Source organism: Rhinolophus sinicus, linkage group LG05, assembly GCF_036562045.2.
Source record: "Rhinolophus sinicus isolate RSC01 linkage group LG05, ASM3656204v1, whole genome shotgun sequence".
NCBI lineage: Eukaryota > Metazoa > Chordata > Mammalia > Chiroptera > Rhinolophidae > Rhinolophus > Rhinolophus sinicus.
Genome location: NC_133755.1, coordinates 58,264,887 through 58,281,814, shown reverse-complemented (window position 1 = coordinate 58,281,814; position 16,928 = coordinate 58,264,887). Strand labels below are relative to the sequence as shown.

General features: G+C 37.9%; 1 protein-coding gene across 8 annotated transcripts in view; it reads right to left on the bottom strand.

Moving 5' to 3' along the window:
- The window catches only part of CTNNA2 (catenin alpha 2), a 1,048,744-nt gene that overhangs the window by 215,195 nt on the left and 816,621 nt on the right, over window positions 1–16,928 (bottom strand). For all 8 annotated transcript variants that reach the window (XM_019750020.2, XM_074332253.1, XM_019750019.2 and 5 more), the window contains one exon: window positions 9,515–9,667. In XM_019750020.2, coding sequence (XP_019605579.1) covers window positions 9,515–9,667 — 153 coding nt within the window. The remainder of the gene's footprint in view (window positions 1–9,514; window positions 9,668–16,928) is intronic.

Below are 16,928 nucleotides of genomic sequence, written 5' to 3'. Positions count from 1 at the left end.
AGGGGGGATGACTGGACAACAAAAGGTCAAATATTTCCTACCTGTCTGCAGCAGCAACACTGAATGTAATGCTCTAATGTCTGATCTGGCAGTGCCACAATTACAGCCTCCAGCCCAACTTCTTAGAAATCTTTTTAATACAGAACACTATTCTTTCTCAACTTTGGAGAGTAGACTAAAAATTATTAATATACTACTAGCTTATGGTTTTATTGTGGTGAGGGTAAACTGGTAAGAAATGTATATATAACTGTATATATGTAATGTATATATGTGTATACACATACACACACACACACACACACACACACAGAGAAAGAGAAGAGAGATAAGAAGTGGGAGGGAGGAAGGAGGGAACATATATGGGACAGTAAAGAGAACATGGACCCTAAGGCATCTAAATTCTGGCTTTCACCCATCAGCTACTGACTTTGGTGAGGCTGGTTTTAGTCTCCTTGGGCCTCAGTTTCCTAATCTGCAAAACTATGTGATAGTGATGATTAAGGCACTTTCTTGTTAAGAGGAATAAATGAGATGATATGTGAAAATCACTACAATATCTAGCACAGAAAACCAGCTAAGTGTTGATATCTTTCCTCTTCTCCTTAGGGATGAGCAACATAATTAATTGTCCTTTTTTCTAGATATATCTTTGTAAGTGTACTTAAGTCACCTATTGGGTGAACTTGGGAGATAGGTACTCTTGGGATAAGTTTTTATCCAGATGCCAAAAAATCACATTTCCATGGAAATTAATGGCCAATTCTTCTTACATCTAAAAAATAATTGATTTCATAATATGGCCATCCACTTTGCATTTTGACTGTTTCAAAGATTGAAATGGAACCTGAAAGTACTTAGATTTTGTGCATAGGTCAGCACTTGCAGTAGACCTTTGACATGAAAATATTTAATATCCTTAGAATCCACTATTGGCAAGCAACCTTGAAAGTTCATGGCATTTAGTAATTGGAACAGATCTGAACCATTCAGGCTGTGCCGATGAAGATTCATGAAGCTACCAAGTGAGCTTAGCTTATGCTCAATGCCAGTACCAAAAAGCAGCTTGGACGATCTACTCCACTAGGGTATACAGGAATTCCTTTCCAGCAATGCATGATACCCCCAAGCGTGTGTGTGGGTGGGTATGTGAGTACCCCCAAGTACTCGTATGGCTCTTCCCTGAAATGTGATTTGAGAGGTATGCAACTTAACACCTGTCAATAGCAGCAACAGAAAACATCTTCAAGCAATTACTGTGGGGCTGGGGACTATACTATTAATAAATACTTACATACAAAGGCTCAGATGCTAGTCTATACATACACTTTGGAAGAGAGCCCAGGGACAGTGTGCACAGTGGTAAACAGTATGGTCTCTGGAGTCAGGAGAGTTGGCTTGTGCATGAATTCTGCCTTTCTCTATCTGCATGACACTGGACAAGTTATTAAACTTCTTGAAACCTCAGTTTTCTCATCTGTAAAATAGTGGCTACTTTCTTTGCTTACCAAAATCATGAAATAAGGTAATAAAGAACTTATAAGGAACCCTAGTCTTATATTTAAATAATTATTAAGAGCCTAAGGTGAACCCTTCAACTTTTTTGTAATGCTTTATTGTATGTATAGGAAAAATTATAAAATACAGTAGAGTTTAGGTATTAGGAAATTTGGGAGGGGGAATAGTATTGGTATATACCTTCCTGAAAGGACAGAAAAAAATGACTGTAAATTTGTCATGTGCTTGAGATGGAACAAAACGGCTCCTTATAAAACATTATGATTTACAGATTTGTTATGGTTCAATTATTTGAGAAATTTCACTAATTCAGTTCCAGTTCAAATATATTAACTGGATTGGGGAGGGCAGCATTGAGAAAAAGATGGAATGCTCAGTTTGTACTTTACAAAACACATGAAGATCTAGTTCTATCAATGTCGTTTTTGATGCAGCTCTCCTTGATTTTTCTTTTTGGTTTGTGGTTTGAACAAAGACCTTGGCGTTTTCACAACTCTGTTATATGAATTTAAAGCCATGACATTCATGTAGGATTTTCAGGATTACACTTATCAAATAGCTTTAGCCAGAGTCAACCATGCAACGGTCTGACAGTGGAGGCTATGTTTTTTAAAGATTTCCAAGTGATTTCAATACTGCAGCATGTCAAAACTTAGAGTCATCCCAGACTCCTCTCTGTCTCTTATCCTAACATCCAATATATCATCTCAACTTTGAAAATACAACCAAAATCCAATCACTTCTTCCCACCTCCGCTCCTCTACTACAGTCATAGTATACTAATCCTTTGCTGGACTATTGCAACGTTTTATCTATCTCTCTTCTACTTTTGTCACTCTACTGAACATGTTCTGTATAACAGTAGAGTGATTCTTTCAAAATGGAAGTCTAGTCATGCCATGCCTTTGTTCAAAACCTTCAATGGATTCAAATATCTGAGTCAACTATAAAATTTTTACACCCAGCCCTCAATCTCAGCTCTGAAATTTTTCCTCTCTCTCTCAGCTGTATTCACACTGGTCTCTTTGTTCTTTATCAAACATGCCAAGTGCACTGCTGCCTTGGGGGTCTTTGCCCTTTCTGTTCCCACAGTCTGGAACGTTCTTCCACTTCCTTCAGGTCTCTGTTTAATAGTCATCTTAGGCGACAAGCCTTTTCTGACCACACATCTGCTCCTACACCCTTATCTATCCCCGGCCACTGCACACACAGTTCCACCTGACATGTTACACATTTATCTCACTCTTTCTCAATCTTCCCCAACAGAATGTGTGCCCCAAGAGAGCAGGAAGTTTTCCTAAGATTTTCATGGTCATATTCCTAGCAACTGTCAGCACATGGTAGCCGCTCAGTAAATATTTGTTGCTGAATGAATTTTTTGTGCAAGTGGAAGAATTAATTGAGAAAAACAATTTACTCAAGGCTGAAACCAAGGTAGTGTGTGCTTTACTGGTGATCACATTATTGATATTGAATATTGGGGTTTGTCCCTTATTTTCGAGCCTTATATTTTCGGATGCATACAGCCTCTTACCTGGCAGGGGGTGCTGCTATCAGGAGTAACTAAGTCAAGAGGATGAAGCAGAGAATCGAGAGCCCATTGTCTAACTCATCATTGTCCTTTGCTTTGTCAGACACCCTGCCTCAGGTCCTCTGTAAACGAGGAGAAGGACAGCTGCATGCTTGTGAGGCAGAGGGCAGGGGAGAAATGTCAGAGGAGTCGGGGGCATTGTCTCAGGAGCATCCTGACAGTTCAGCTTCTCAGGAATCTGTACACAGCAAGGCTTTTTTGCTCAGTGGACATGGAAGTTCACACGGTTCTTCGCAGATTGGAAATCCGTCCTTGGTAGTAAATTAGGGAATTAAATAAGCACGATGCCTCTTTACTGATCCCGGAGGCACTTGTTGAGGGTCCTGCAGCTTTGTTATTAAAATATATTACCTCAGGAGTCAAAAAGTTGGCAACATCCCTGGCTGCATTTTTTATTATTTTATTCATCTCGGCTACTTGTTGGGGTATAGTTAGCAATCAGTTAGACATGGTCGCTTTGCTAAAGGAATTGCTAATCTAGCAGGAGAAATAGCATACAGTTATAGACCTGGATGTGTGCAAATTGAAAGTAAAAGCTATTAGAAAAAATAAACGAATACAGTAAAGTTGCTGGCTACAAAATCAATGTACAAAAACCCATTGCATTCCTATATACGAACAATGAAACTTAAGAAAAAGAAATGAAAAAAAAAAATTCCTTTTGCAATTGCAATGAAAAGAATAAAACACCCAGCAATAAACTTAACAAAGGATGTGAAGAACCTATATACTGAAAACTATAAGGCATTTTTAAAACAAATTGAAGAAGACACAAAGAAATGCAAAGCTTTTCTGTGTTCATGGATCATAAGAATCAACATATAGTCAAAGGGCCATATTACTCAAAGCAATATACAGATTTAATGCAATCCCCATCAAAATCCCAATAGCATTTTTTAAAGGTAGAGAACAAAAAAACATCAGATTTATATGGAACCATAAAAGACTCCTAATAGCAATCCTAAGAAAGAAGAACAATACTGGAGGAATCACATGCCCTGACTTTACCTTGTACTATAGAGCAACAATAATCAAAACAGCATGGTATTGTCAGAAAAACAGACACACAGAACAATGGAATAAAGTTGAAAACCTAGAAATAATCTCACATAAATGTGGACAGATAATTTTCAACAAAGGAGCCAAAAACATACAATGGAGAAAAGAAAGTCTCTTCAATAAATGGTCCTGGGAAAATTGGATAGCCACGTGTAAAAGAATGAAACTAGACTGCTATCTGTCACCATATAACAAAATTAATTCAAAATGGATAAAGACCTAAACATAAGACCTGAAACAATAAATTGCATAGAAGAAAGCATGGGTACTAAACTTGTGAACCTTGGGTTCAAAGAGGGGTTTATAAATTTGACCTCAAAGGCAAGGGAAGAAAAAGCTAAAATAAATGAATGAGATTATATCAAACTAAAAAGCTTCTGCACAACAAAAGAAATCATCAAAAAAACAGAGTGACAACCAATCAAATGGGAGAAGATATTTGCAAACAATGCCTCTGATAAGGCGCTAATATTCAAAATATATAAGGAACTCATACAACTCAACAATAAAAAAGACAATCCAATTAAAAAATAGGCAGAGGATATGAACAGAAACTTCTCCCAACAAAACATACAAATGACCAACAGATGTATGAAAACACGCCCAACTTCACTTGCTATTAGGGAAACGCATATCAAAACCACAATGAGATATTGTCTCACCCTGGTTAGAATGGCTATCATCAACAAGACAAATAATAAGTGTTGGAGAGGCTGTGGAGAAAACGGAACCCTCATACACTTTTGATGGGAATGCAGACTGGTGCAGCCGCTATGGAAGGCAGTGTGGAGGTTCCTCAAAAAATTAAGAATAGAATTACTATATGACACAGCAATCCCTCTCCTGGGTATCTACCCAAAAAATCTGAAAACGTTTATCTGTAAAGATATATGTACCCCAATGCTCACTGCAGCTTTATTTACTGTGACCAAGACATGGAAACAACCAAAGTGTCCTTCAATAGATGACTGGATAAAGAAGATGTGGTTTATGTATACACAATGGAATACTACTCTGCCGTAAGAAAAGATAAAACAATGTCATTTGCAACAATGTGGATGGATCTTGAGATTATTATGCTAAGTGAAATGTCAGACAGAAACAGTCGACAACCATATGACTTCACTCATACGTGGGATATAAAATTGAAAGCAACAAAGGAACAAGACAAACAAATAAAGAAACAAAAACTCATAGACACAGACAACAGTTCAGTGGTTAACAGAGGGTAAGGGCAGAGGGGGTGGTAGAAGAGAGTAAAGGGAGTCAATTATATGGTGATGGAAGAAGAATTGACTCTGGGCGGTGAGCACACAATGTGATATATAGATGATATAGTATAAAATTGTATACTTTGAGCTGAAAACTGAACAATGATTAGAGATGACAGGAAGGGGTAGAGTGGGAAGTTTTTCAGGAAAGGGGTAACATAAACATAGCACATTCAGCAAATGAAAGATGGCTTCTGTGGCCAATGCCTCATAGGAAGTGGGAGAGGATAGGCAGGTAAGCTGAGAGACTGAAGAGGGGGACAGATCATGTGAGCCCTACAGGCATCTTTAAAATGTGGGTCCTTAATCTGAGAATAATCGGAAGTCTCTGAATGTCTCAGTCAAGGAAATTGCACGATCTGATTTGCATTTTTAGAAGTTCACTCTGCCTGCTCTGTGCAGAAGGAACTGAAGGAGGATGGGGCAGATGAGAAGGCTGTTGGGAGGACACTGCAGATTCCCAGACAAGAGTATGTAGCTTGCTCCAGGGTGTTTTTAGTGGAGATAGGTGAGAAGAAAGAAGAGCAGGCAGACTGACTGAGTACCAAAGCAATGGGAAGAATAAACCACATTTGGAGCCTCTGAAAACAGCCGTTTTGACTCTGCATCTTGTTTTCCAGATTAGCTTTTATTTTCTTTGCTTCAATGCATAGTTTGCCCCCAATTTACACCCACTCCTTCCCACTCACAGCACATTACTTTGCTACTGATTTGCCATAATTTGCATGCCATTTCTCCAAAAGGCTTGGGAATGAATGAGGTATAACAGATATCATCTGACCGATTCAGCGCACTCTTAGTGGACCCCGCCCTGGCGCCCTTAGCTGACCCTCAGAAGGGATGAGTTAGCTGGATTCGGGAGATGAGGAAAATTTACTAAGTTTTTAAAAATTTAGTTCTACGGTGATACTTTCTGGCGTGCCCAATATTATAGATCACAAAGCACCATAGTTGACCTGTTAAATTATCTTAATCAAAAAACCCTAGTGCAACTTAACCTAGTCTTTATTAAATGTTACCAACACAATGGAGAAAAACCCTCAAAATTTCACTTGTGAAGATAATTATGAAAAGCCCAATTATTTTCTCCTATTCACACTTTACTAATATTTTATTTGCACTAAAACTGTCCTTGCTAAAGATTTTCTAAGGACCACGAAGTTGTGAAATATGTTGTAACACCCTCCATTCACTTCATCCCATCAATCTCCCTGTGCAGCAAATACCAAACGGGGGCAAAATGGCACAAAGATATAAGACAAAAACATAAAAATAGATGGAAAACAGAATATATTATAATAAACTCAACAATCAAGAAATGTTGAAGGACTAAGACTGTCATCATTGATTCATAGATTGATAATTTCATGTATTCACCCATTCTTCATTTAAAAAAATTTGACATATCATTCCATGATTTATATCAATGAAAACTTAGAGATCCATCAGAGGTTCTCAAACAGGGATCAAAGGCGCCCTGGTGGATTGTGAGGTTGTATTTGGTAGGAAGTGGAGGCTGTCCATGAAGGAATTGCAGGAAGTGGACAAACCATGAATACAATTATTTCAATTCAGTCAGACCACATTTTATTGATTCACGTATTTATTTGAGGAATGGAAGCTCAATATTTCAACTGAATAAAGAGATCTCTGGCTGAAAATATTGAGAACAACCAAAAACACCCCTACAAACTTACTAAACCAGCTCTCTAAAGAATTTCCACTTCCAGCCATGGAGTAGCCAATAAAACCCACTTTCCTGTTGAGGACAACTAGAAATAAAAAACAAAAATAATTTCCTTTGGTCAGCAGCCAAAGATGTCAAAACTTAGACTTGATCAAAAAGAGATGCTCATTGTGGGGAGTCCAATTTTCTGCATTTCACTTTTCCTCCCAGGGATTTGTTCATTCTTAGTGTTGAGAGGGAAACTGAGATGCCAGGTACAAGATAGCTACTGAATGGAATATAATTCTTTAGAATCTGCAGCAATCTCATAAGGCTGGGGAGACTGGAGTCCAGAACAGCCAAGGAAGCAAAGACTTGGAATTAACGTTCCATAGAAAAGTTAGATTCAAAGCTTGGCACTTAATCAACAGTTTTCTCCCAAGATCTTTGTCTATTAAGTTACATATAGCAACAGTAAAAAAGTAAATTGAAAGCATACAAAAGCAAAGCAAAGTTTAGAGCCATCTCACAATATTGGGCAAACAAAAATTGGAGTAAATGCTTTGCAAATGAGGTGGGATACTAAATAACACATCCGTTCCTCTGTTGGCACCCCTGGAAGACTATTCCATAGAAGTGGGGTATAAGAAAGGCAGACTATACCTTAGAAAGAGTACAAACCAGAATCAAGTCACTTCAATCCTTGATGGATTGAGATGGTCTCACTCTCTGCTGCCCTTCAGAGGACAGGATTCTCTCTGGAGGGAGAAAACATTATCCAGACTGCTACGACCTAAATGTTTGTATTCCCCCAAAATTCATATGTTGAAATCCTAATGTGATGGTTCTAGGAGGTGAGACCATGGGAGGTTCTGATGTCATGAAAGTGGAGCCTTTATGAATGGGATTAATGTTCTTATAAAAGGGACACAACAGAGATCCCTCACCCCTTCTACTATGTAAGGACACAGAACAAAGGTGCCAGCTGTAAACCAGGAAGAGGGCCTTCACCAGAGAACACACATTCTGGAGCCTTGATCTTGGACTTTCCAGCTTCCAGAACTATTAGAAATTAATTTTTGCTCCACAAGGTGCATTAGAACTGATAGTCCCGCTAGGTCTTATTTTCAGGGAAACACGGCAGTTCTAGGCTGGAGTCAAACAGAAGTTCAGAGGTTCTGTTACTTTGAACTAGGCTTTTATACACTCAACTAACTGACTGCTGCCCTGGGTGATGGCTCCGCCTATGTCCTAGAGGACCTGAGGCTCCCTCTGGGCCTGAGGCAGGACTTCCTGCTGCCTGGATGTTGTCAGCTCCAGAGGCAACTGCAGTGTTTGGGTGATTGAAGAGGAAACTAAACAGATGTTTAGGGCACAATTAAATCGAAACACAACCCTATTATTGACTCGAAGATAAATGGAAAGGATTTCACATTTGATGAACTTATTCAGAACTCAAATTTGCCATTCTAAAGGGGAAAAAAAAATCTTACTTTTAGCTTGCATTGACATTGCCTGTCATTTTAAGTACGTTTATTTTATTTTGAATTAAAGTGGGGGTATACCAGAAGTTTGTTGTAGGTGGTGATGGTGTTGTTAAATGCTCAGAGCCTGCAAAAGTTTTAACCAGGTTCTGACAACTATTTCCTAAAGTTGCCAGGATCCTTATTCTCCTGTGCATTTTTCCTCTAGTACACACATTTCCTGTTTAAGATCTCTAATTTTCTATTTAGCTGCACGTCACTAAATGTAACCTTTGTTGAGCTGTTGCTTTTCAGCTCCTAGATTTAGGTAGCAGAGTTACCATTTTACTTTTATTTTGTTTCCCTTGAAAAAAATTTCTTTCAATATTACACAGAACAATTTTGCATTTATAAAACAACTCCCACAGATTTCTCTAACACACAAAATATACTTCTGACCCAGAACTTACACGCCTACTAGTGCCCCAAGATCCTTCAGCAGGAGTGTAAATATGTGTTGGTGGAAGTGTGATTTTTTTCCCCACAAGTTCATAATGTGAACAGCTAATCTAGGTTAGACATGTGGAGTGGAGATGAGGATAAGAAGGAAGAAAGGGAACAGTTTAAACCTCCATTTGGCAGTTTCTACTCTCTTAAATTCAGCACTTTGGAGTGTCCCTTCTACCTCTGTTTCACCCACTGCTTATTGTTCAGGAAAATGAACAGATGTGTTCCAGATCATATTTGGCATGTGGAATAGAAGAGATTCCTGATAACCTGTTTCCTTTGCAAGTGATGGAGTCCTCAGGAGATAAAGGCAAGCAAGGTTGCAGGATTTTATTTCTCTGGTAAAACCATACAAGGGCTACCTATTGAAATTCCAAAAACCATATGGAGAGAGTAAACCTGTGAATAAATTCTAGTCTTCAGGCCTCTCCTGACTTACCTCCACCAGCTTGTTGGCATGCTCACGGAAAACCTGGGCATATTCCTTCACTTCTTTTTCATTCCCACTCTTTGCAGCCTCAATAAGAACTAGCAAAGGGACATTGGTTTCCAAGAAAGAATCAGATATGTGATCCATCACAGCTTTCCGAAGCTGTAAAAACAAAAACAAAGACACACACAGTTAAGGAATAGAAAAATTGTCTATTTGAGTCTGTTACTCATTTGACAATATGGATTAAACTACTGCACAGGAATAAAGAGTTTTTCTAAACAATGCCCAGCTATCATTCCATTAAAATAATGGTTCAAGTACCTTTTAAAAAAATTCTTAAATTATAGTTGACATACACTATTATATTAGTTACAGGTGTACAATTTACTGATTAGACATTTATATATCTTGTGAAGTGATCACCATGGTTAAGCATAGTACACATCACAGTTATTGCAACATTATTGACTATAATCTCTATGCTGTGCTTTACATCCCTGTGACTAATTTTATAACTGGCAGTTTGTACTTATTAATCCCCTTCACCTTTTTCTCCTATCCCCACCCCTCTCCTTTTACATTTTCCTGGTGCTAATCACATAATAGGAAAATAGAGAAAAGGAAAAGATGGTGAATATGCAAATTCTGTGCCTGCCACCTACCATGATCACATTAAAATTATGACTAAATTATAGAAAAAACAACCTTGAGAACTATCTGAACAGAGTCCCTATAACTAAGGATATAAAGAAGAGGCCACACTGAGACTGGTAGTAGAGGCAGAGACGTGAAACACTCTGACCTCAAAACACCATGTAGTGGTTGAACACCAGGAGGGACACCTTGGTGGTGGAGGTTCCCCCTGAAGAGTGAGGGGTCCCAGATCCACACCAGGCTCAAAAGCCCAGGGTCCACTGCCAAGAAAAGGAGTCCCCACAACATCAGGTTGTGAAAATCAGCATGGATTCTGCCTGACCCTGTGAAACAGAAGGTGGTTAAAAACCTAGATGTCTTCTTAAAGGGCCTGCCCATGAACTCACTCGCTGAAGGCACTCACCCTTGTGTCCAGTGGAACAGCGGTAACTCAAGAGGTGTCAGAGACATACAGAGAAAGACTGAGTTGTGCGGCTTCAGAGTGAGAGCTAGAGGGATAGCCGCCATTATCCCTGTGTGGAGCCCACCTCACATGAAGACTATAATCAGGCACCATCTTACCTTTGCTGAGCCCTCCCTCACATGGCCAAATCTGAGAATTAATTGACCCTGGTGATTCCCTGGGACCTGGTCCTGCCCAGCTCACATGGCATCACCCAGGGGCACTTTCAGCTTCTGGGTAGCCAGCCCCACCCCGCATGCTGTGGGAGGCTTTTCCATCGGCAGACAGCCCACAGTAGCTGATGCAGCCACTTGGGAAACTTTCAGTCAGAGGTGGTCAGCCCTAGCTAATGATGCAGCCTTTTGGGGGCAGCTCTTGGGGACCTAGGGGCCTGAGGTGAGTGGCAACTGGCTGCAATGTACACTGGGTACTTTGTGGAGTGGCCACACGCTGGGCACTGGCACAAGATCTGGATCTGTATTAACTTTGTGAACACTACCTGTCCCACCCAATTTAGGTAGCATTGTTGGGAACACTGTCAGCACCAGAACATCCAGTCCAGCTCCATACACCTTAGAAAGCTTTTGCTGCGTGTGAGCCCTAAGGGCAACTGGCAAGTGGCAACAGGCCTGGGGGCCTGGGCCTTTTGCTAAGATGCCCCAGGCCTGATACTGGTGGCAGCTGGCCTTGATTAACAGCGAAGCCACCCCCACATGCCGCCAGGTCCAGTGTAGGCAGGAACCAACTGCATTATAGCTTTGTAGCTCCTACTAGGTAACCCTGGGCTGGTAACAGGCAACAGCGGAACTTGGCCTGCATGGGAGACCCTCCCAAAAGGCACCAGAAACAATACACCCCGAGGAGGGCTTTAGTCCCAAACCAATTAGCCTAAAGGGTGGTCTCAAAAGGTACGACAGTGCACTGGGGTGAATGACCCCCTTGAGGGGTCAGTCCCCAGACAACAGCTTGTACACTGTGGTCATAGTCAATCCTCACAACTAGTCAGCCTGAGAGTCTATCCCATCAACTGATATGCAAAAAGCAATCAAGTCTCAACTACAATAGGAGGGTACACACAACCTACACAAGGAACACCCATGGAGCATACAGTACAGGTGACCAGGGAGACTGTGCCACCGGTCCCCACAGGAACCTACTACATAAAGCCACCTGGCAAAGATTGAAAGACATAGGGGATGTACCTAATACATAGAAACAAACACAGAGAGGCAGACAAAATAAGGAAACAAAGAAACATGCTCCAAATAAAAGAACAGAACAGAACTCCAGAAAAAGAAATAAATGAAATGAAGGCAACCAACAGGAGACATATTTCAAAACACTGGTTAGAAGAATGATTAAGGAACTTAGTGAGAACTTCAACAAAGAGATAGCAAGCATAAGAAATGATATAAAAGCCATAAAAAAGTCAAAAATGAATAAAATAACTGAAATGAAGAATATACTAGAAGTATTCAACAGCAGATTAGATGAAACAGAGGACTGAATCAGCAATTTAGAAGATAAGACAGCAGAAAATTCTAATCAGACAACAACAAAAAAGAATCAAAAAAAGAAAATGAGGAAAATTTAAAGGGCCTCTGGAACAACATCAAGTGTAACGACATTCTCATCATAGGGGTACCAAAAGGAGAAGAGAGGAAGCAAAAGATTGAGAACCTATTTGAGAAAACAATGACCAAAAACTTCCATAGCCTTGCGAAGAAAATAGGCATATAGGACCAAGAACTGCAGAGTCCTGAAAAGAAGACCACAAAGAGGCCAATACCAAGACACATCATAATTAAAATGGCAAACACTAAAGATAAAGAGAGAATCTTAAAAGCAGCAAGAGAAAGACAATTAATTACTTACAAGGGAGCTCATATCAGTTCATTTCTCAACAGACACTTTGCATGCCAGAAGAGAGTGGCATGAAATATTAAAAGTGATGAAAAGAAAGGACCCACAACCATGACTATTTTACCCAGCGAGACTATCATTTAAAATTGGAGGGGAGATAAAGAGCTTCCTGAACAAGAAAAAGCTAAAGGAATGTATTACCACCAAGAAAGTATTACAAGAAATGTTAAAGGGTCTTCTTTCAGAAGAAAAAGGGGGGCTAAAAAGATAAAAAATATATCAATAATACAATGGTAATAACTATATGCCTATCAATAATCACTTTAAATGTAAATGGATTAAATGCTATAATCAAAAGATATAGGGTAGTTGAATGGATAAGAAAACAGGCCCTTAAATATGCTATCTACAAGAGACACACTTCAGATAGGAAGACACACATAAAGTAAAAGTAAAAGGATACAAAAAATATATTTCATGCAAATGAAAACAATAATAAAAAAAAGCTGGGGTAGCAATACTACGTCAGACAAAATAGACTTTAAAATAGGACTATAATAAGAGACAGAGAAGGACATTACATAATGATAATAGGATCAATCCAACAAGAGGACATAACCCTAGTAAACATTAATGCGTCCAACATAGGAGCACCTAAATATATAAAGTAAATATTGAACAACATAAAGGGAGAGATCAACAGTAATACTATCATAGTAGGGGACTTTAACACTCCATTTACACCAATGGACAGATCTTCCAGTCAGAAAATCAACAAGGAAACAATAGCCTTAAATGACATACTAGACCAGATGATTAAATTGATATTTTAATAGCATTCCATCCAAAAGATGCAGAATATACATTCTTTTCAAGTGCACATGGAACTTTCTCAAGACAGACCATGTTAGATCACAAAATAAGTTTCAACAAATTCAATGAGACTGAAATCATATCAAGTGTCCTCTCTGACCACAATTGTATGATACTAGAAGTCAGTTACAAAAAACAAAAAAACAAAAACCCAAAAAAACACACAAATGCATGGAGGCTAAATAACACGCTACTAAACAATGAATAAGTTAACAATGAGATCAAGGAAGAAAGGAAAAATACCTTTAGAGAAATAAAAATGAAAACACAGTGACCCCAAATTTACAGGATACAGTGAAAGCAATACAGGCTTACCTCAATAAACAAGAAAAATCTCATATAAACAATCTGACTTTACACTTAAAGAAACTGGAAAAAGAACAGCAGACAAAGCCCAAAGTGAGTAGAAGGAAGGACATAATAAACATCAGAGTGGATATAAATGAAATAGAGTCTTAAAAAAATACAAAAGATCAATAAAACCAAGAGCTGGTTCTTTGAAAAGATAAAACAAACTGATAAACCTTTAACCAGACTCATCTAGAAAAAAAAGAGAGAAGACCCAAATAAATGACAAGAAATGAAAGAGAAGTGACAATGGACACCACAGAAATACAAAAAAAAAAAGAAAATTAAGAAAATACTACGAGCAATTATACACCAACACATTGGACAATCTGGAAGAAATGGATAAATTGCTAGAAATATATAATCTTCCAAGACTGAAATGAGAAGAAAGAGAAAATCTGAACCAACAAATTACTATTAGTAAAATGGAATCAGTAATAAGAATACTCCCAACAAACAAAAGTCCTGGACCAGATGGCTTCACCGGTGAACTTTACCAAACATTCAAAAAAGAATTAATACCTTTTCTCACACTATTCCAAAAAAATTCAAGAGGAGGGAAGTCTCCCAAGCTCATTCTATGAGGTGATTATTACCCTGATTCCAAAACCAGACAAACAAAATATGAAAACTATAGGCCAATATCTCTGATGAACACAGATGCAAAAAAAATCTCAACAAAATATTAGCAAACTGAATACAGCAATATATTAAATAGATCATACTCCATGATCAAGTGGGATTTATTCCTGAGAAGCAAGGTTGGTTCAACATCTGCAAATCAATGTGATATACCACGTGAACAAAATTAAAGATAAAAATCATACAATCATATCAATAGATGCAGAAGAAGCATTTGACAAAAGCCATTATTCATTAATGATAAAAACTCTCAGCAAAGTGGGAATAGAGGGAACATATCGCAGCATAATAATGGTCATAAGAAACCCACAGTTAACATCATACCCAGTGGGGAAAAGTTAAAATAATTCTGTAAGATCAAGAACGAGACAAGGATGTCCACTTTTACTACTTTTATTTAACATAGTATTGGAAGTCCTAGCCACAGCAATCAGAGAAGAAAAGGAAATAAAAGGCATCCAAAATGGTAAGGAAGATGTAGAACAGTCATTATTTTCATGATACTATATATAAGAAACCCAAATATTCCACCAAAAACTATTAGAACTGATAAATAAATTCAGTAATGTAGCAGGATACAAAATTAATATTCAAAAATTGGTTGTATTTTTATGCACCAATAACAAACTATCAGAAAGAGAAATTAAGAAAATAATCTCATCAAAAAATAAAATAAAACACCTAGGAATAAATGTAACCGAGGAAGTAAAAGACCTGTACTTTGAAAATTATAAGACATTGAAGAGAGAAACTGAAGAAGATGCAAATAAATGGAAACATATATCATGCTCATGGGTAGGGAGAATTTATATAGTTAAAAAGTCCATAATACCCAAAGCAACCTATAGATTCAGTGCAATCCCTATCAAAATACCAATGCCATTTTTTACAGAATTAGAACAAATAATCCTAAAATTTATATGGAACCATAAAGGACCCCAAATAGCCACAATGATCTTGAGAAAGAACAACAAAGTTGGAGGTATCATGCTACCTGGTATCAAACTATACTAAAAGGCCATGCCAAGCAAAATAACATTGTATTGGTGTAAAAACAGACACATAGATCAATGGGACAGAATGGAGAGCTCAGAAATAAATCCACACCTATGTGGTCATTTAATCTATGACAAAGGAGACAAGAATATACAATGGGGCAAAGACAACCTATTTAATTAGTGGTGCTGGAAAACTGGACAGACACATGCAAAAAAATGAAATCTTCTTTCTCCATATACAAGAATAAACTCAAAATGGATTAAAAATTTAAATCTAAGATCAAAAACATAAAACTCCTAGAAGAAAACATAGGCAGTGAACTCTCTGACATTTTTTTCCTGATATATCTCCCTTCATAATATTTTTTCCTGATATATCACCCCAGGCAAGGGAAACAAAAGAAAAAATAAATAAATGGAACTACATGAAACTGAAAAAGTTTTGTACAGCAAAGTAAACTATCAACAAGATGAAAAGATATCCTACTGAAAATGATATATCTGCTAAGGGCCTATTATCCAAAATTTATAAAGAACTTATACAACTCAATGCCAAAAAAACAAACAATCCAATTAAAAAATGGTCAAAGGACCTGAATAGTCATTTCTCCAAAGAGGACATACAGATGGCCAATAGACATATGAAAAGATGTACAACATCAATAATCATCAGAGAAATACAAATTAAAACCACAATGAGATACCACCTCACACCTGGCAGAATGACTATCATCAATAAATCAACAAACAACAAGTGCCAGCAAGGATGTGGAGAAAGGGGAACTGTTATGTACTGTTTGTGGGACTGCAAATTGGGGCAATCTCTATGGAAAACAGTTTAGAGATTCATCAAAAAAATTACAAATAGAACTACCTTACGGCCCAGCAACTCCACTTCTGGGTATTTATATTAAAAAAATCCAAAACACTAACTTGAAAAGATATATGCACCCCCATGTTCACTGCAGTGCTATTTGCAATAGCCAAGATGTGAAAGCAACCTAAATGTCCATCAACAGACATTTGGATAAAAAAGATGTGGTACATATATACAATGGAATATTACTCTGCCATACAAAAAGAATGAAATCTTACCATTTGTGACAAATTAGATGGACCTAAAGGGTATTACGCGAAGTGAAATATGCCAAACTGAGAAAGAAAAATACCATATGACCTCCCTTGTATGTGAAATATAAAGAACAAAATAAATGAACAAAGGAAACAGAAACAGGCTCATAGATACAGAGAACAAACTTATGGTTCCCAGATGGGAGGGGTGTTGCAGGGCAGGGTGAAAATCGTGAAGGGATTAAGAAGTACAAAGTGGTAGTTACAGAATGGTCATGGGGATGTAAAATGCAGCATAGGGAATATAGTGAATAATACTGTAAAAAACTATGTATAGGTCAGATGGGTGCTAGACTTACCAGGGGGTCACTCATAAATTATATAAATTATACACCTAAACCTAATATGAAATAATATTGACTATCAACTATAATTAAAAACAACAACAACAACAAAAAAACAGTCACAGGGATGTAAAGTACAGTATAGGGAATATAGTCAATAATATTGTATAACTATGTATAGTGTC